The 22352-nt window shown below is 31.6% G+C and overlaps 1 protein-coding gene across 1 annotated transcript in view; it reads right to left on the bottom strand.

Moving 5' to 3' along the window:
- Positions 1-540: 540 nt before the first annotated feature.
- LOC129225919 (uncharacterized) overlaps positions 541-22352 on the bottom strand; it is a 126875-nt gene continuing 105063 nt past the window's right edge. The window contains exons 35-41 of the mRNA XM_054860455.1: positions 21620-21823; positions 10399-10460; positions 7593-7641; positions 5355-5437; positions 5181-5264; positions 3842-3910; positions 541-816 (exon numbers count right to left, since the gene is read on the bottom strand). Coding sequence (XP_054716430.1) covers positions 679-816; positions 3842-3910; positions 5181-5264; positions 5355-5437; positions 7593-7641; positions 10399-10460; positions 21620-21823 — 689 coding nt within the window. The 3' untranslated portion in view covers positions 541-678. The remainder of the gene's footprint in view (positions 817-3841; positions 3911-5180; positions 5265-5354; positions 5438-7592; positions 7642-10398; positions 10461-21619; positions 21824-22352) is intronic.

Below are 22352 nucleotides of genomic sequence, written 5' to 3'. Positions count from 1 at the left end.
ACTGTTTACTCACAGATTAACAGACACAGTCAAATTGTTGGTAATTAATTCTAAGAATGGTGAAAGAGAGAGAGAGAGAGAGAGATTAAAAAAATGATTATCCTCAAATATAAACTAAACACCTCACTTTTGATTAATCCTTTCATCGGTACAAGAAAGCAGCTTTTTGAAGACACTTAACGGTTGGGGAGCGGGGGGGGGGGGGGACACTTTATCATGGGAACTCAACATCAAAAATATGTGCAAAATAACGACAAGCGATAACTGAAGTTATTGACTCTTCCAAACTGATGAGTTCATTATAAAGACAAAATTGCTGTCCCTGGATGTCATAACCAGGCTGTCAGTATTTTGTATGCAGTTCTGCCTCGACTCTGGCTACAGGAGGGCAGTAACTTACTGCTTATCAAAAATAACCTTTTTGGTAATCTTAAAGGAAAAAAAAACATACAAACACAATAAAAGAAATCAAGATGTGCTATCTTCATGGGAAAACTTTTTAATTGTGTGAAAACTTATAACAACTAACTACACAATAAACGCAATAAAAAAGTCATCTTTATTACACTCTAATGTTAAATTATGAAGCACTTATACACAGTAAAATATGAAAAAAATCCCAATAAAGAATGTAGTAATATATTGCATGTGTCGGAAAAGATACAATGATTGCCTAAATCATGAACTTGAGATCAATTCAGTGTCTTCGGGTGTATTATCAGGAATATTGGTAGTTGTAACAGAACAATCAGGGCTGTTTGTGTCTCTTACGATGGATTTCTCAGAAGAATTTTGATCTCCTAACCTATACAATATCTATAAAATAAATCCAATGGTTTAAATACGAAATTAAAAAGGAGGAAATGTGTGAACTTCACTATACATTCTCCCCATTATGTTCTTAAACATAAATGGGAACACAGCACAGTGGAGTTCAGGCATTTTATCAGATGCAGTAAAATAATTTCTTAAGCTACAGACAAACATAATTTTACAATATTTAAAAGCTAGTATGTTTAACTCATTTATTTAAAGTTACTCTTTAAAAAAGAAAAAAAAAATAATAATAATAACGAAAAGAACAAACTTTTGTTCAAAGTTTCAAAACTTCTATCTAGTTTTCAGACTGTGTTTTAAAACAGTTAAAAATTAAATATTGCAATCTATTTTGCACATCTACAAGTTTGAATCATACGAGGAAGGGACCCAAAAGAAACCAGACTAATGGCCCGCAGCCAATCCCAGATGTATTGAAATGTTCTCCAGCTAGATGGCTTAAGTAGAGACTTTCATAAAACAGCTGTGCAAGTGGCGTCAGTGTAATTGATAACATCTGATCATGCAGTTGGTTTTCTCAAGTGTTATTGCTTTCTGCCTGGGAACTCTTTATGGCAGATTTAAAAGAACAAAGAGTTTTCATGAAATTTTGCTTCATGCTTGAAAAGTCGGCAACGGAATAAATTACCCAATTCTTCAACAAGCTCTCAAGAACGATGTTATGAGCCCTACACAAGTCTTTGAGTGGTTTGGGCGATTTAAACGCGGTGAGATGAGTGCTAAAGATCATGCTCGTTCGGGGTGCCCTTTAGCGTCTCAAAATGATGAAAACGTTGAAAAAAATCCTCCAAAAAAAAGAGAATCACCGTTTTACGATTGACGAAATATCAGGAGAAAGAGTGGGTGAGTTGGAACTCATGCAGATCAAGTGAATGGTTCTTTCACCATGATAACGCTCCCGCACGCTCAGGAAAAAAATTGCCGAAAAAGGAATTATTCGGCCTTCACTATTAACCGCTACTTGGTCTCTCAGGGGTGACTAGTTGTTCCTCGACCCCCGTATTCGCCACACCTAGCCCCGTGATTTTTTTCTGTTTCTGAGGATGAAATAAATTCTGAAAGTGAAGCGTTTTGATGGTGTAGAGACCGTCAAAGTTGTTTTGCAGAGGGCACTGAATGTGATCAAAGTTGAAGAGCTCCAGAGGTGCTTCGAAGGGTGGAAAAAAAGAATTGACAAGCTTCTAATGCTGAATACTTTGAAGGACATTAAAGAAATTTTGTCAATAAATTGATAAATAAATATTTCAGAGCAAAAATCTGTTTTTTTAGGTCCCCCCTCGTACATCATACAAATAGGAAATAGAAAGTGATAATGTCAACTTTCGATGTTTCCATTCTAATTGGTATGATTTTGGCACATAATATTATCATACAATGGAAAGAAAAGTGATAGCTGGCATGTATAGGGTGGATACAGGGTACAGTTTTAAGGAGGTCATGCTGAAGAATTTCGTGTTTTGTGTACGAAAAATTTCTGAAAGTGCTTGGGTGTCAATAAAAAGCACCAAATCAACCAGGAATAAGGCGTCAAGTAGGGAATAAACATAACTAATTTATTTCATTTGCAGTAAAAAGAAGTAGTATTTCAAACATTTACCCCCCCAAAAAAACTACTCTGCAACTGTCTACAATTTTATTTTACTCATAAAATATTTGAACACAATGTGGATGATCAATATTGCTGATAGATTAGGGAAGGGTTAGGAATGACCCTCCCCTTGTATTTGCCACTGATGGCATGTTAGATTTCAGTTTGCCAGAAAGACCAACGACTGTTTTTATAATGGCAAATAGAAAATTTTACTCATTAAAGTACTTAAAGTACTATGTCAAACAAATGAATGTGTTCCATTGAAGATGGTTGACAGGCAAATGGGACTCTTGTTTACCAGAAGAGGTCAGGAATGGAATTTGAGATAAACAAGTTAGGCCTCATTAGCACCTAGTTTTTTATTTTCAGTTGCCAAATTTGCTGCTTAGGCACAATTTTGGAGTAAAATAATTGATATACCTTTAAGCAGACCAGACAATTGTTACACATTGAAATAATTATGCAATGGTAAAAAAAAAAGAAAGAAAGAAAGAAAGAAAGATATCTAGAGCCTTACGGAGAAAACAACTGTTAAGTAAGAAAATAATTATTCAAAATTGATTTCTATTCATACCTTTTCAAAAGATGACAAATTTTTGTAAGTAATGGAACATATTCAGATGCTTATTTTCATTAATAATCAACAAAACAACAAACGAGATATTTGGTTTTACCATTTTTTTTAAATCTACAAGTAACAGTTCACAGTATGAAAATTAGATAAGGCCAATAAGCTATTGCAGTATACATGCCTAAACTAGATATAATGCAGAATTGCACAAATCTATTTTCATTACAATAAAACATATGCTCAGTAGGTTCCAACTACGTAGATAATTTGCCATTATATTATATGGATAGCTGCCATACCTAACATCTTTTTATGATCTGAGCTTTGCTTCCTTTGTTATTTGGTGATGACAAGAAAAATATATTTTTGACACATTAATGTAACAACGCAGACGGTCGACCCTCAATAATTTTAAGAAATTGCTTGATCCATTGAGAAAGTCCTATTAAATCAAGTAGCTTCATTGTATTTTGGCACACTTTATAATTTGAAGTGATACTGGCTGATGACAAGTCAGCACTGTAACTTAAAATCAGAGGCACTCAACTCTGTATCTGTAACAAAAGTCAGCATACATGTCCAGCCTGGTGTTCACATCAATTGTGTTGGGGAAAAAATACTTTTTGTAACTAAAAGAATTAACTATAACTCTTTACGTAACCCCCCCCCCCCCCCCCCGGCCTCAAAAAAAAAAAAAAAAAAAAAACTCACACATTACTCGGCACTTCTATCGTATATACAAGAAAATTCTTCAGCACTCAAACAGTTAAAGTTTTAAATGAGAAAAAAAAAAGATATATTGTAATTTAAATGAATAAGTACGTAATTGTCCCTATACTTACAGATCTCAAAGTTGATTTTATGAATTCTTTTCTGTAGCTTAAATCAAACTTTGGGTACAAACTGTAAATCTAGAATAAATGTTAAATAATCTTTCAAATCAACTAGAAGTTAGATCTATAATCTATATATTAAAACAAAAATACAGTCATCAAACGATGTGTCAATGTTTTAAAATATTAATTGCATGAAAAATATAAAATTAGTCATCACAAAAACATGAAAATGTGGAACATCTGAAGCCAAGGGCGCCCATATAGGGGGGGAAAGGGGGGGGGGGGGGCTCGAGACCCCCTTTGAAATTATAACTTCCTTGCTTTTAGTACTTTTTTCTTTGCAAAATTCTAAAAACATTTCTTCTCCAGCCTTTAATGAATAAGTTGTTAAAAATGGCAAATTTTAATGACTCTAATTTGCCCTGAAATTGGTTTCCACGTGGAAAATATCCAGCTAAACCACAATGAAAATATTTGAGCCCGCCCTTTCAACTTTGCGTATGGGCACCCATGTCTGAAGCTCCAAACGGCTGGCACTGACCTGGAAATTGCTGTGCACATGCAAACTTCATTGTGGGACATGATGCCACTTCAGTCATCAGTCATTTTATAGTAATTACTACGGTACAGCAAGTTTAAATCTGTTTTTGATAAACAACTTCCTTTTCTCCTTTTCTGACATACTTATAGAAAAGGTCTTCACTTGTTTTAATTAGTTTAAAGAAAAATTGAAATGTGAGCATTTCAGAGCAGTAGTGAAAGCTCATATTGAAGTTTTATAAATAACTAAAATAAAAAAAAACTTACAGATTTTTTTTTCTTGTAGAACAATGTATGAGCAATGGTTTACTGTAGTTAAATTTTCAGTTGTAATTCAAAATCAGAGACACATGTTTTAATAATCATGTATTTAAATTTTAGAAAAAAAAATAATAACTTTAAATATTGAATATGTATACTTAAATGTCACAAGAATGCAGCAGAAAATAATAAAATTTATAACTGAAGTAAATCAAATCAATTAAAGATTATATTTTTTATATTTATCACACCATTAAAATCACCAGAATTTTTTATATTTTGCACAAAAACAAATAAAACCAAGGACAGTGGGTTTTCAACCAGTTGAGAGAAAGTTCATAAGGAGGACACAATTCCAACATTTCATAATAGATAAGTTTCTTACTTCTAATCATGTCTTAACTTTATATACATTTTTCATTCATAATTTAAAGCAATTTTAAAAGCTCTATGTATTAGCTGCATGTACTTCAAACTTTGCCACATCTTATAATAAATAAAGCCAAAAAACATTATAAAAAACTAATGAAAAGAGTAAACTTACTTTCTGAATTACACCATTAATAGTAATATCTTGAAGATCTGTTTGTTTAACAATATCAAGAATCTGTTTTTTCAAAACACTATCCTATAAAAGATAAATTAATATTAAAGAGTATAAATAATTTTATCAGTCACTTACATAATATATTTATTAAATGTAATAGACCAAACATACTATTGGATGTCCAATCAATGATGACAAGGGTTTATCACAATCTTCTTCATCTTCTTTTTCTTCAGCTTTTTCTGAAATTAAACCTACAATGATATTAATTACACTGTAATTAAATATTAATCTTAAGGCACAAATAACACTAGAAATTCATGGATAATAATACTCTCTTGGTCTTCAAGCAAAATTTCAAAATGCAAAATCATGATTTTCTTGAAACAAGAAAAATGTTTAAGACAATTTCAAGAAACAATTTTTAAAAACAGAATTTGTATTTACAATGACAATAATCCATTCAAATTAGCTGCTTCATCTTTCATAAGGCTATTTGATCTTTTAACACTAATTAGAACTATTTTTCGGAATCAGATTAGAGAATTTATTAAAGCTTTTTAGAATACTGAAAATATTTAGTTTCACTTTTAGCTACAGCCCTATTGTATTTGTGAGTAATAGAGATTTGTATGCATTGTGGGTGTGGCTGTAGGGTCACACAATCAACACTTCACCCTTTTTTAAGTACAAAATCATTTTTTAGAAAGTTGATACTTTATATTATGATACATAATGGCTCCCTATATTCAAATATACAATTTAAAAGCAGAAAGGTTAAAATTCAGGGAATAAAGTGCATATGCAAAAATGTTACCTTCTTAACTACATTCCACAAATATAAAATAAACACAGAAACAATGTCTACACATCAATAAGTTCATATTAACACATTAAGGTCTATGCCCGAGCGTCATTCCGGTTGGCGTTTTTGGGAAAGGGAACTAAGCCCCAGATTCTCTCGGGGTCAAATTTTTACTCTCTTAGCTTAAAAGTACGAGATCTATACGTTTCTTACCTTTTAAAATACTATCTAGGAACTATTTACTTTCAAAAGAAAATTATAGATGGTAGCACCAGGCAGAAATAGCTACATGAATTATGATAGAATAGGGGTTTAAATTCGAGTTTGTGCTTTGAAATGTGCCATAAAAAAGCAAATTTTATTAAATAATGTTTATTTTCAAATTAAACCTATTTTCAGATATTTTTTCAAGATTTAGGTAAGTTTTTAATTTAGTCTGGGTAAACTTTTATGGTTAAAAATGACGTTTTCCTATGAGGAACTTTTTTTTAAGTTTCAAACATGCTTTTTTCGACAATTTTTCACTAAAAATCAATTTTTATTTCATTAAAATAGTTCCTTTTTTACGAAAGAAAACATCTTAAAGTATGTAATACAATAAAAATTACTAAAATTCACATCTTCCAAGTATTTTTTTAAAAAATCAGGAAAAGCGCAAAAAAAAAAAAAAAAAAAAAAAAAAAAAAAAAAAAAAAAAAAAAAAAAAAAAAAAACACCCAGTCTGGAGGGTGATGTGAGGTCGAAATAGTTCAGACCTGAAAGTGTTAAAATACCCTATTTTAAAGAAGAAAAAAAAATTATGCTCTCCATTCAACTATTCTTTTGATGAATAGCATTGCTGCATTACTACCACATTCAAAAAGAGTTAAATCATCTCTCAATTAAGAGTATCTATTCCTTTGTGGGAAAGCTAGTGTAGGTCCTTTTTTTTCTTCTTTTTTGATTTCCTGCCAATGCGAAAAAATGCCTTCAAATATGCTGGTAACAAAAACTGAACAAAGAGATCAATTGGATGCTAATGCTTAATCTGTCAAAACTAAACCGGCAGCCCTGCATATCAAATTAAGAAATCAGAAGGGCAAATGTCACACAAACTAAAAACTTTATCAGTCTAACATCACATTCATAAGTTGAAATACATATAGTTGTTTTTGGTTGAAATTAGTCCACAAAATATTTTTCTTTCATTTCTTTTCATTCTGCAGGTGTTTCAGATTTCGAAAACTCTGACACAGAGAAATAAAACCTAGGTTCCACCCTTTTTTCCCCCTATGTTATTTTCACAAGGAGAAGTACTTTAAAATGTTGTTTAAAACTTTTTCAATTCTAAAACTATATCAAAACCAAAATTCAAATTCAAGGTGAAACTTCTTGCAAGCAAGGAGGGGGGTGGGGAGAGAAAGAGAAGTTAAATTCTAGATTATTTGTTGTGGAAATGGTGCAAATAAACTAAACATTTTTTTCAGCATATTTAAAAAATTCTCTTTTTTCCTAATTGAATATTTGCAGCAATTGAAATAAATAATTGCACCATTTATTTTGCATTTTGTTTAATTCCAAGTCAATAAAAAGTCATAAAAGAGGTAAAAGAACAATGTACTTACTTATTTTAGTGTTCTTTTCTGCAGGAGTCAAAGAAATTTCAGAAGAACCCTATAAAAAGCAACTTGACTATAGTTCATGGTTTAGAACATGGAAGAAAAAATAAAACTTCAAGTGTATTGAAGTAGTATTATTAATAATAATAATAAATAAATAAACAAAGCATGTAAAAATATGAATGTTTCTCCACTCAGACTTTTCAATAAAATTAAATGGCCATCATAATAAAACACAACTTTATTCAATTGCGGACAAGAGCATTCAATGTTTCATGTCCCTGAATTTTGAAATATGTAAATAAATTTTGAAATTCACTATTAAGGGGAAAAAAACTTTCCTGCTCAGTGTACCAATCAAACTTGCTTTTCTGAACATGATGCAAATACAAGATGATTTGAGCATGAGCACAAAAATTAGGAACAATACATGGCTAACTGCCGATAAAAAAAGGGCACATGTCAAAAATTAGCAAAAAAAAAAAAAAAAAAAAAAAAAACTGAAAGAGAGAAAGTAAAACATATTGATTGTCTTACTCTTTAACTGCTTAATTTTTAATGTAATTTTTTTAAAAAAAATCTGTCATTCATAATTGACATCTAATCTATATTTTACAAATTTGTTAAAAAACTCTCTCTCTCTTTTTTAAACTTTCTGGCTGTCCTTTAAAATGTTATAACTCAAGTTCTATGCGAGCTAAAGAATTGTATAATCGCTCATTTGAAGATATTTTATATGCACTTAAATTGTATAAGTAACTTGATAACTGTATATGCTCGTGAAATTTAGTGCACAAATTGAGAAAACGTAGGAACTGACTTCGCAGAGCAGAATTTCCAAAAATTTGCCCCAAACAATTCTTTGCAAAAATACTCAAAAACGGGATAATTTTCCCCATAAATGATGAAGAAAATACTTGCACATTCTGACATACTTTTACATGGTGTAACTGAAATAAGGACAGACTAATTACAGTAAAGGGCTGACTACTCGAAAAGTGTGGGAAGGAAAGGCTGGACTCGCAATTTTTTCTGATTGAGAGTGACGTGAAATTAATGTTAATTAAAAAAATGAACGTAATACAGTTTAGTTCAAAATAAAAGCAAAGTTAAGAAAAAGTGTTATCCAAAATGAACCGAACTCTTGACAAAAATAACATTTGCAAATATGAACCATGTCATAAAAAAATTTTAATCACACATTCTCAACCAAACGCTTGTTCATTACATTTCATTTTCCTTCTCTTTAAACCATCTTCAAAAATAGTGGGGAAAGCTTCCTGTTTTTTTCCCCAGAAGTAAGGGCTTGACTTATACAATCGTTGATTTTCCCCTGATTCCCCCCTCCCCAAAATGTTGGGGGTCAACTTATACACAATATTGACTTAGATACAAATATGCAGTGGCGTCACTACATGGGAGTGGAATTGGATAATTTTTGAAAAATATAAAGCTAGAATACATTTTTAAGACTATAAATTTAAAAATTTTCTTAGGAAGGCGAGGGGGGGGGGGGTTACACCACAAATTATCGCCCCTGGTGTCATCCATGCTGATTACGCCATTGCTATTAGTGACTTCCTCTTAAACCAAAAAACTGAAAGCCATTATTTCCCCCTGTGTTTGAGATAGGTTTAAATAATTAAGGGCTCATTAATTACATACACCCCCTTTCTTTTTAGAACTCGCAACGGCTCTACACATATGTGTCTAAGGAAAGTTATAAAAAGCATTCATAGTTTTTGTCTTTTGTACATTAACTCACTTAAAATATCGTAATATAACACAAATGTAGTTGTTTCTGAAAATTGTATGAGTTTCATGTCTTCATGGTACATAAAATTGAGAACTTTTTCTTTTTGTATTTGTAGGGGGGGGGGGTGACACCACATATTACCGCCCCCATTGTCACCCATGCTAGGTACGCCACTGCAAGTATTTATGGTACTTTTTGAGATTCTTTTCATACAAGATTAAAACGTTAAAATTCAAGAAAACTTGAAATGTAGTTTTAAAAAAACAAAGCATGAACTTTAATGTATATAAATGAATACAACCAAAAACTTTCAAAGTGGGAACATGAATAGATTAGTAGTTATAGCAAATAATGAGGAAACATTTTTACTTTCCGGGTTTTAATATTTACATAATTTCCATCAGCCCGTAAAGGAGTTTTAGATATTCAATGTCGAAATAAATTAATTTTTATTGCTACTAATACACAGATTAACATTTGGCAAAAATTTTTTTACTCACTAAGAAAAGTACTGTCAAAACTTTTGCCGAAGGGTTTTAGATTCTGAAAAACTTGATGAATACCCATGTTTACTTTAATTGTTTTCCAGCATGTAACAAATAAACAAATTTATGTTAATTCAAAGTAGATTTTCTTGATCATTTTTATCTATTACAAATCACACCCATTGATAGTGAAGCCATATATAGCAAGTTTATGGCATGACCTAATAGCTCCACTCTTCAATATCCCTTCACGTTTCACTCTGTATCATTTAACTTTTCATAAAAAAAATTACGGTTGTAACAAAGTTTTTATTTGGTACCGTCAACTTTGCTATAAACCGTCGCGACTGTATATAGCCATATCACATAAATTAAGGTCTTAAAGAATATTTTAGTAAACATGTCAAGACATGGCTAGGTAAAATTTTGAAATATTAAGCAGACAAATACACAAATATAAAAATTTTAAAGAAACCAAAAATCACAACCTTTAATTTCTTCTTAATGATTTGTAATATATTGTACAAAAATAAGGAAAGTAAGTGATGGGAAAAGGTTACATTATCTTTACCTTAGTTACATTTGAGCTGTCAGATTCCAGGGACCCTGGCACAATAACTTCACTCTGCTTCCCTAAAGCAATGTATAAAAAAAACTAATTGAAAAAAAAACTTGCATCTAGGCAGATATCTTGTGCATTTAGAATTTTTTTTTTTTTAAAGATTTAATCGAGAAATTCTCAAAAGGAAGTTTTCATTATCACAAGTAGCTTTAAACATTTTATATCACACACTGGCTAGGAAAGTGACAGAAGTAAAAAAAAAGAAGAATGGGGGGAGGGGGGACAGCATGGGAGGCAGCCAAGGTTTTATGCAATAATAGTTTTAAGAATTTTAGGCTCAAATATTACAATATGCTTCAAATCACTTGCCAATATTGATTATATTGTTTTTATGCCATTTTACACCACTTATGCAAGCTAAGTTTAGATAAGATTTGGTGCAAGAAAGAGCATTAAATTGAGATTTTAAACTACTAGTTAGTATGTTTTTTTTTTTTTTTTTTCAAAATCTAGAGTTGTGTCATTGCCAGGGTGCAATATATAAATGAGAATTCTACTATCCCATTAGAAGTCACTGAAAATAGGAGAACTATTGATATACGCATATGTATTAAACAAAGTAACGTAGAATACCTTTATAACGCAATTCTCTATAAAATGCACAACTTTTCAGAAGTAAACAATAGATTTTGAAGTTAAAAAAAAAAAAAAAAAAAAACTCTGATTTACCTTGCAAACATAAAAATTGTTAGGAAAATTAAATTTTGAAAAAGTTTTTCATCTTTCCATCTTTATTCAAAGCTTTTAAATGAAAATTAGTATTCACAATGAAAAGAAAACACCAGATGGCACTTGAAAATGCAGATGTTATGCAAACTATGAAGCTAGCAGAAGTGCAGGATAATTCACTTTCTTTTAATTGCAAAACATATTTATTTGTGAATGACTAATTGTATAATTAGTGCTTTAATACTCACTATACAAAAGTGACGACCAGCAACAGGCTCTGGGCCCAGCTAGACTGGTCCTAGTCAATTTACAATCCCCAGTGAAGATCAATGGCCCTCTTAAAACTATCTACTCCCTTGCTCATAGATGAAACTCATTCTGAAGTGCTAATATATATATATATATGTATATATATATCCTTATTTTTGAAGTTGCAGATATTTTACGCGACGCCCCCTCAATTTGTTCCATTGTACAAATAAATGATATTTGCAAAATTTTAAGTCAATCCATGAATATTAACACGTGCCCCTAGGGTTCCCTTCTTTGAGTTTCGAAGAAAAAATTGCGGATTTTCTCATTTTTTTGTAAAAATATTCTGACGTTTTATATTTAAAGTAATTTTGAACCTCAATAGGTGCTGCTACTTTCAGACCGACCATTCTCTGACTTTCATTCTGTAAAATTTAGCATGTTACAGAGAATAAAATGTACACGAATGGCCTTGGATCAAGCGTGCCGCTCTTCTGCACTTGTTCCAACCAAGCAGCAGGGGGAACGTTTCTTCCCATCAAGATGGACACAAGGGATTCTATAGGCTATTAATGAATGGCCTAGGCCATTAATGAACGATCTTTGACAACAACAAATTGCCTCCTCCAGGCTTGGGGGGTGTTGATTTACAAAATTCCCTATGTATGTGTGTCATATTCCCTACATAGGTGTGACAAATAGAGTCGCAAGGTTTCAATGCTATAAATATAAGTAATTGCAATTATATTTTAATTCGCTGTTCTTTAGTTAAAAACATACCTTGATGGGTATGCAATTTTTAATTTTTAAAATATAAATTTCGAAAAATCCCCGATTACTCCTAACATAAAAATATACTGTATTTTCCATAGCTAAAATATAAATTTAAAAAAAATATCCAGATCGTAACAATGTGGAAATCTATACTTTAAATTAATTTTCTTCTATTTCAGTACATAGTCCTTTTTTATCATCAAATTCTTGCGATTCACAAGATTTAGAAACCGAAATGGGTATCGATCCTAATCTGTTGAAATTTTGTTTTCTACAGCTGGTCTACCACAATGCATAAAAGCTTGACAACTATTGATATCTGCTCGCCTTTCATCACTGTTAGACAAATGCCATATTAGGAATAAAGATGTTGTTCATTTATTTACAGCCTGTAGATGCAGTAAATTTAAATCCAAATGACCTAGTGATCAATCATACATTCCATAAGAGAGCAAAAGAAAATCTTTGAGAGGAAAAATTAAATTTCATGAATTTAAATTTAGATTTTGTAGTTATTCACTGGGGTACAGAGCTACATCCAGATATAACTGGAAAAAGAACGCCGACAGGATTACCGTGATAGCTTCAGGTCCTAATATTGAACAGCTACTCGAAATTTCTTAGATATTTCTTCAGCTGTATATGATATCTTAGATGATAGCTCTTTATTGCTAACTGTTCTAGCTGTAGTGTTTGATACAACGACTTGCAATACCAATCGTATAAATTGTGCATGCAACTTTTTAGAGCAAAAACTGAACGGAGATATATTGCATTTGGATTGCAATCAACATGCACTTGAAATCGTACTGCAGAGTGTGTCCTTAAAGAAGTTCTTGCCTTTCTTAGTTCTAGATCAGATATTCAATTATTTAGGCGAATCAGAATTTTGTGGAAAGATCTCCATCATTCAGAACTTATAAAATTTCAATCAAGTACAATACCACTTAAATTCTAACAGACAAAGTTGATGACATATTATTGTTCGTAAAAGCGGAATTGAGAAAGATTACAGAGAATTCTCATAACTTGTAATAATATTTCCTGGTGAATTTCCCCCTACAGGGATATGTTTTCGGACATTTGGAACTTATCTCTGAGCCACATAGGTGGCAAAAGGAATTTTTGTTTGAAATTTTTTATATTTAGGAAACAATTTAAATTGACCTTACATGAAAAAAAAAAGCCCTTCAATGCTGTTTTACAAAGCTGTTTTACAATTAAATGCTGTATGAAGATATGGTTTTTCGCAGCAACCCAATCGAGGCTCCTTTGAATAATATAATATGTCTGAAAAACTAGCAGCGTACAAAATGACGACAAACATGCAGCAGAAGCAGTGATTGGAAAATTTATAAATCACTTATGGTATTTAGGGGATAAACTAGTAGCTTTGTCCGAATTGGATGAAGGAATTAACTTTGAAGATAGGAAAAGACTAGTCCAAAAAAATGCTTGTCATAAGGAAGACGTGTCTGATGACTGTTTAGCAAATTTCAGCTAACAGTAGATGATTTGGTATACTTTCTTAGTAAAGATCTTCAATCTTTATAGAATCAATTACGAGTCAATAAAACTGTTTGATAAGTTGCAAATACTAAAAAATTGTTTCCTATTTGATCCTGATTCACGGCAAAATGAAGGAAGCTATTTAAAGGGAAGAGAGATAGTTAAAATACTGAAAACTGTGAATGATACAACTGAAAGATTAGCACAATTAATCGAAGAATTTCACAACTAATTTACCAAATATGAGTCACAAAGCAATTTATTTTACAGACCGTCCAAGACTATCGAAAAAAAAATACACACGAGATACATTGAGAAAATCTTACGATTAAGGAAAGTTTCTAAAGCATTATTTCATTCTTATTCAACCTAAAATCTTTAGATGATATAAAGTAATTAAAAAGATTAATTTTAGTGCTAACTCACTGTAAAAATATTTTGCAAACCTAGGAGAAACGATGTACTGGGTCTGATGTAAAAACTCGGAAGATTTGTGGGAAAATTATCAAAAGTGTTAAAGTTCAACGGCCTAGGGGCACGTGTTATTATTGACCGATCGAGTTCAAATTTTGCACGCGTTACTTTTTATTATAGTGTCACAAAACTAGGGGGCGTCACTTGTTGAATTCCGAAAAAAAATTTTTTGCCATATAAATGAGGATCACCCTAATATATATATATATATATATATATATATATATATATATATATATATATATTTGATAGCAATATAAGGATTGAATAAGAAAGAAAAATTCTTTTAAAAGAACGAAAAAATGAAAAAATCCCAAAATACCCTGGGGCTTCATCAGGGGGTGTTCCCCAAGGGTAGGGAAAAACCATGAGATGTTTCATGAGTGCTGCTGGCGAAAATTGCCTAAAAAAGCAGCACTAGTCTCTGACATCTCACAAAACTAGCAATAGGGGTACTGAAAGTCCAGAATATCAGCATAACAAGAAAAAAGAACATTGAACCTTTTACGAACGAAAAATACAAGTTTTATATAAAGAAAATAGAACAATATTTAAACTACAAGAGAAACAAAATTCATTGTTTTTCTTGTAGTTTATATATATATATGTATATATATATATATATATATATATATATATATATATATATATATATATATATATATATATATATATATATATATATTCTGAATATTAGTTCAGGGTGGCGACAGGAACTGTGAAAAAAAGTTCCCTGACTTTTCCCTGATTTCCCTGATTAAGTTCACCAAATTTCCCTGATTTACGTTACCAATGATAATGGTTTTCTTTCTTTGCTCTACTTGAAATTCATTGTATGTTTGTATTAAATGCAGTATTTTAAACATTTTAAGTTGTGTAAAGTTGTTGAACTAAAGATATATTTTTAAAAGGTGCTACTTTTTTAATAAAATGGTTAAAAAAAAAGACAATTTTTTTTTGGAAGGAAAGAAAAACCTACAACACAGTATATTAAATTTTTATACATGGAAAGATTATAGAAAATTAAAAAAAAATACTTTACTTCCAGAAACCACTTACAGGGATAGAAGTGACATTTGCCAACAAAAATATAGGAAAATATAGGAATTTTCTGGAAAAAATATAGGAATTGGATAGAAAATATAGGAATTTTCTGAAAAAAATATAGGAATTCGATGGAAAATATAGGAATTTTTTGCAAACAATATAGGAATTTTTCGAAATAATATAGGAACATTTTGAAAATAAAAAAAAGAGGACATACAGGAATTTTTATAACAAGGCAGGCCAATAGGACATTTTTTTTCTTCAAAATGCAATACAGTCGAACCTGTCTATCTCGAATTTTACGGCACATAAGAAAAATTCGAGATATGGAGGCTTCGAGATACAGAAGTTTTGAAAAAAGTTCTAAAAATAAGTAATTGGAGCAATGACTCGAAAGTAAAACTTTGGGAGCAATTTTACTAATCAACAATGTCTCCTTCCTCTCAGTTTCAGAATGGATTTAATTGCTGGAAAACTTGCTCTTTGTACATAAAGTTTTAATTCTGGAGGATTATGTGACTGCTAATATTAAGAAAAGTGCTTTCTGTCTCCAAATTCCAGTCAATAAAGATTGTTGTGGATAGAATTCAAGAAAGACACTTAAGTCGAAATTCGAGTTATGCAGGTTTTCAGAAAATTTCATTCAAGACAAACATGGGGGAAAACATTGAATTAATACTTTATGTGCAGGGAAAATGAAAAACTTCGACAGAGAGGTTTTCGAGATAGGCAGGTTCGAGATAAACAGGTTCGACTGCACTACTATTTGATTAAAAACATGTAATAACACTACCTGACATAAGTGCAATACATACGCATAAATAAGTCTGAAAAATACAATTCTGCTTTGTTCTTAGAATTTGAAGCACTTAAGCATCTTGTCTGATTCCATCCCGTGAATGACCAAATATGGCGACTATGTTTCACACGTAGCTGCTGGTCCGGTAGCTTTCCGGTTGGAAAAAAAATGATAGCTCCAGATTTACCCTATTATGTTGTTTGTATATTTATTTTGTGAATGAGCTGCTTTTGAATGTGGAATTTTGTGAATGGGGCCGCTTTTACGATGCGTAAATTTGTGAAGGGGCCGCAAAGCGGACCCAATTTGCGTCTGGAACGACCCCAAAGTGTGCATGTCTTTCCGACTTCCTCAATTCTTTTAAAATCGAGAACAGCTTTGCGTATTCTTTTTTGAAAACTTGGCTGTGCGGCCTCTTCGGAGGCATTATTATTAAAATGAACGTTTAGTTCATACGCGAACTGCAGCACCTACATTCCACACAATTAAAACCAAAACAATCGAAGTTGAGATGAGCTATCCCGCAAGTAGCAATAATTGCAACCGTAGCCAAACGCAAAGTTCCGAAAAAAGAAAAAAAATCGTGCGTGTGGAGACCTGAAACGGTAAGTGGCCGGAGAGCCCTTCCTAGAATGACATCATCAAAACCTACACAGCCTATGCACCCATCATGATCGCCCAAGTTCATCGATGCCGAGTTTGAAAGTGAAGTTTTGAGGACTTGTGCAGGAGCTTCATGGGCTCAGAATTGAGCTGCAGAGACGAGCTAAAGTCAAACGCTGCTCCACTCAGGAAGAAACACGGTACAGGGCACTCAACACATTTTAGCTTTAGAAAAGGAAGGAGACCATTTTCAATTAAAAAGAGGACTAAAGAGGACCAGTTAGGATTAAAAAGATGACCTTGGGAGGACCATTCATTTAATTTCAAGGAAGCACCAAAAGGCAAATTAGCTGCCTGCTGCTAAATCCATGAAGATAATTTGTTAATTAACCATAATACTGAGATTTTTAATGATACAATTCCTTTATCTTCTGCACAACTGTTCTTTTTATCCATTGAATAATAATATTATTTACACATACATTTGGATGGGAGGGGGGGGGGGCGGTTGCTGGTAGTCCCACAGAAGGATAGATGAAGCTGTGCTTCATCTTTCCTTAGTTTAAAATTATTTGTGTTTTTCTGTCTTGTAATGCTTCTTAATAGCATTATACCCTTCACAACCGATATGAATCTATCACACACCAAACAGATCTACTGTATTCAAAGTTTTCCTAAAAATGTCTGAAATGCTCAATCACAAAGGGAAGCAGATCACATGAGGCTTAGTTTTGCAATTTTCATATTCAAAGTATATTTTCAAGAATCATAAAGCTTACATTAAAAAATTACTCCATGAATGCAGGGCCATGAGTGCTTTGAACTTTTATGGGGGGGGGGGGAACAAATCCTCCCTTAGCAGGCATCATGCCGCCTGCCTTGTCTAGTAGTCAGAGAAGTCTGACTGCGACAGGAAGGTCCGGGTTCGAATCCCGGCTCGGGCATGGACGTACTTTCTTTTGTCCTTTCTTTGTGTGAATCTAATGTTATGCTGTGAATTATTGCCTACCCTATAAACTGGTCCTTATGACATGTGTGTACTGTGGAAGTCGGACTTCACACCAAATGACAGTGCGGTTGGAAAAATGAAGCAGCGCACCCCAAATTGCCAGCCTAGCTGGCACATGAGAACAACAGCAGGCATCATGACAATGAAATGATGTACACAAATTCAACTTGATGAAATTACATACTTCAACTCTGATTCATATACAAATGCTATTTTAAAATGCTATGTACTCAATTATTTAAATTTAATATCCCCCCCTCCACAAAAAAACAGTAATAAACAAAAATAAGCAAAGAATAATCAAAATTAAGTTTGAAAAACTAAATAAACTCGAATTAAACACAAAAATTATTAATTTTTTAGTTATTTAAATAAAAATTAAAACGTATCATGTCAAAATAACTTCTAATTGTCATAAATATAAAAATATTTATAAGATGCAAAACTATTGAAAGCTCACAGAAGCATATTTTCACGAACCAAGTTCAATGTTGGCATGTTTCCCATAAAATATTTATTTTCTACTAAATTAAACATAAAACATGCTAATCTAAGGTGGCATATGGGAAAATAACATTCGATTGGAAAAAATATTTCAACATTTACATGATTCAAAAAGATTGAAATTTCAAACACAAAAAGCAATTTTCCACGAAGTCCGAGTAAGTTCAATGTTACCGTGGTTTCCAAAATAATTCCTTCGTTAATTATTGAAATTAAATGAAAAATAAGCTAATCTAAAGTAGCATATGTCAAAATAACTTCCAATTGTGGAACACATCAAAATATTTATAAGATGCAAAAGGATTGAAATTTCAAACGCGAGATGCAATTTTCCGTGAAGTCCGAATAAGCTTAATGTTGTCATGGTTTCCAAATTTTTTCCTTCTTTAATTACCAAAATTAAACGAAAAATAAACTAAACTAAGGCAGCATATGTCAAAATAACTTCCAATTGTGGAACACATCAAAATATTTATAAGATGCAAAAGGATTGAAATTTCAAACGCGAGAAGCATTTTTCCGCGAAATCCGAGTAAGTTCAATGTTGCCATGGGTTAAAAATATTTCCTTCGTTAATTATTGAAATTAAATGAAAAATAAGCTAATCTATAGCAGCATATGTCAAAATAACTTCCAATTGTCAAAAACATCAAAATATTTACAAGATGCAAAAGGATTGAAATTTCAAACGCGAGATGCAATTTTCCGCGAAGTCGGAATAAGCTCAATGTTGTCATGTTTTCCAAATTTTTTCCTTCGTTAATTACTAAAATTAAACGAAAAATAAGCTAAACTAAGGTAGCATATGTTAAAATATCTTCCAATTGTGGAACACATCAAAATATTTACAAGATGCAAAAGGATTGAAATTTCAAACGCGAGAAGCAATTTTCCGCGAAGTCCGAATAAGCTCAATGATACCGTGGTTTCTAAAATAATTTCTTCGTTAATTATTGAAATTAAACGAAAAATACGCTAAACTAACGTAGCATATGTCAAAATAACTTCCAATTGTGGAACACATTAAAATATTTACAAGATGCAAAAGGATTGAAATTTCAAACGCGAGAAGCATTTTTCCGCGAAATCCGAGTAAGTACAATGTTGCCATGGCTTCCAAAATAATTCCTCCGTTAATTATTGAAATTAAATGAAAAATAAGCTAATCTATATCAGCATATGTCAAAATAACTTCCAATTGTCAAAAACATCAAAATGTTCACAAGATGCAAAAGGATTGAAATTTCAAACGCGAGATGCAATTTTCCGCGAAGTACAAATAAGTTCAATGTTGTCATGGTTTCCAAATTTTTCCCTTCTTTAATTACCAAAATTAAACGAAAAATAAACTAAACTAAGGTAGCATATGTTAAAATAACTTCCAATTGTGGAACACATCAAAATATTTACAAGATGCAAAAGGATTGAAATTTCAAACGCGAGAAGCATTTTTCCGCGAAATCCGAGTAAGTTCAATGTTGCCATAGTTTCCAAAATAATTCCTTCGTTAATTATTGAAATTAAACGAAAAATAAGCTAAGCTAAGGTCATGTCAAAATCACTTTGGATTGTAAAAACATCAAAATATTAACAAGATGCAAAGGGATTGAAACCTTAAACACGAAAGCAATTTTTCGCGATAAATCAAACCGAATATATATATGTTCCGAAAATTGCACTATTGAAACACAATCCAATGATTTTTGAAAGAATTCAAGCAATAAAGAAACTTTTCATACATTTTCAAGGTTTTCAAGCACTTGAAAAAAAAAAGACTTTTTTTTTCCAATAACCTTTCAAGGTTTTTTTAATGGGCGTACGAACTTGGTTTAACACGCGCTGCGGCAGCGTTTTTGGGTGTACAGTAACTTTTAACGAAATGAAAAAAACTTTTAAAATATGATATTTAAGTAAAAACTATGTAAAAGCGGACTAATCAGACTGAAATGTTAAAAAGCGGTCTAAAGCGGACTTTACCATAAAAAACGAACTTTGGCGGGAAAAGCGGACCATTTGGGAGCCCTGCTTAGATAAAATGGCGTCTGCGCGTCGCTCGCGGAAATGCAGTAGCAAAAAGTCGGGGGAAAAGTTTAAAAAAAAAGGAAGCGGAAACTGAAAATATAGGAAAATATAGGAATTATAGGAAAATAGGAACCTTTTTCAGAAATATAGGAAAATATAGGAATATAGGAACGCTGCGATGCCTGCACTTAGCATAAGAATTTTAAGAAACTATTAAAATTACTCTTAAAAACATATGTGTATTTATGATAGAACTAAAAAGTAATTGAAATTATTTTGAACTAAGTTTTCAAACAGTATAATAATTGTTGCAAGAATAACAAGTAATAGTGAAAGAATAGAAGTAATGTAGTTGTTCTTATATAACTAATTGACATATTTATGCAAAACAGATGAAACCATTTGACATCCATTCGTAGGGAGCTTTTCTCTAATCAAGAACATAGGTTTTAATGAATGAATACAGCATTTTAACAATAAAAAAAAATAAAGATATTTACTTAAGTATATAAGTTAACTCTGTTTCAAATGATTTCAGTATGTAACGAAAAAAAAACCTTAGATTGCTTTTGTAACAAACAACTTTGAATGCAAGGGAAAAAAAGCAATTAGTTAATATCAAAATATACAAAAGAATACAACTTGGTTATAAAATTTAAAAAATACTTAAATCTGAAGAAAAGAAAACCTTTATAATCTGCGGTGACAACAAATAGTATAACGGCAAAAAAAAGTTTTTTTAATTGAAAGTTCAATTTTAGCAATTAAATTAAAAACCCAAAGAAGTAATAACTTTTAAGTTTTTATAGTATTAATTCAAAAACCAAAGATTTCTTCCTGAAATCGTGATTACAGAACTTAATTACTTCGAGACAATGGAATAAAGGCAACGGAGCTAAGACATTAATGAAGGCTTCCTCTTTGCCTGTATGGTTGTTTATTTTACGTAGCATTGAAAGCGTAAAAGGAAATTTCTAGCTAAGGTAAAATAAACAACCTAACAGACACAGAAGCAATCTTAGGAAGTTCATCCTGTGGTTAATAAGCAAGATTCAATACTTTGACGTTGAGGAAAAAAGATGCACAAATATGTGACAGTGTATAATCGCACCTCAGTAGTTTTACTTTTTTTTTTTGAACAGATAATTGGCGGATAATGCGTAGGGAATTGGAGTACTTCATTTTAAAAAAAAAATTTTCTTCATAAAATCAATTTTTCCTGATTTTTTGTTATTTTTTTTCAAAATTCCCTGATGTTTCCCTGATTAATAAAGTTCCCTGACTTTTCCCTGATCTCCCTGATTTCCCTGATCTGTCGCCACCCTGTAGTTTAAAAACTTGTGAAATGACCTATATAACATAAACGCTCTGGTCCCAAGATGTGCATTATAACGGACTTCTACTGTATTATGAATAAATAAAGGGATAAATGAAAAAATCATCAAAATGACTAAAGGCAAAAGGATGTACTAAGATGAATATTTTACATTCTATAAAGAGTAAAATACCTTTCGCTAATGCATTTTCTAGCTGTGACTGAATTCCTAGCACTGGACTAGCTTGTTGTACACTTGTGACTTGCAACGATGGCTGGTAAGAATGCATTAATGGAAATGGTAGAGTTTGAGGAACCATATGAGGGAATGGCTGTGAAACCACACCAGGTGCATTGAAGGCTGCAATTCCAGCCATGGCAGGCATAGTTGGAGTATCTAAAACAATAGAGTATAGTGAATATGATACATACAAATGCAACACAAAACATGATTGAGCTGGTGATTTTTAAGTATTCACACTAAATTAGGCAAATGTGCTAAATAAAATAAACATTTGTCAAATCAATCATTCCAACTTTCATTTTCACTGCAACTGTTATTACAATAAAATTTCATAAATTTACCGAACTTGTCCAGCAACTGCTTAGCTTCCATCATTATTCAGACCTTTGTCTGCAGTATTTCTCATTTTATGCTGTTTTAGAACTTTGCTAGCATATTTTATAAAATATTAATATGGTTAATGCTTGAAATTTTTAATTCCAAATTAGTTAATGGTATGAACTCTGAGAAAGCAGTTTTCTGATTTTAAAAAAAAGAAGGAAGAAGATGGTATTAAAAATGCATGGAAAAAATTTGGAGAATTTAAAAAGAATAACTAAAAAAAATTGTGAAAGAAAATTCACTACACAAATTGTTTTAGGTGGAAGTTTCGTACCATCTCAAGTTTTTTGGATAGTAGTAT

The sequence above is a fragment of the Uloborus diversus genome, chromosome 1 (genome assembly GCF_026930045.1).
Source record: "Uloborus diversus isolate 005 chromosome 1, Udiv.v.3.1, whole genome shotgun sequence".
NCBI classification, from domain to species: Eukaryota; Metazoa; Arthropoda; class Arachnida; order Araneae; family Uloboridae; genus Uloborus; species Uloborus diversus.
The sequence above is the reverse complement of the archived record's forward strand: the minus strand, read 5'-3'. Positions and strand labels throughout refer to the sequence as shown.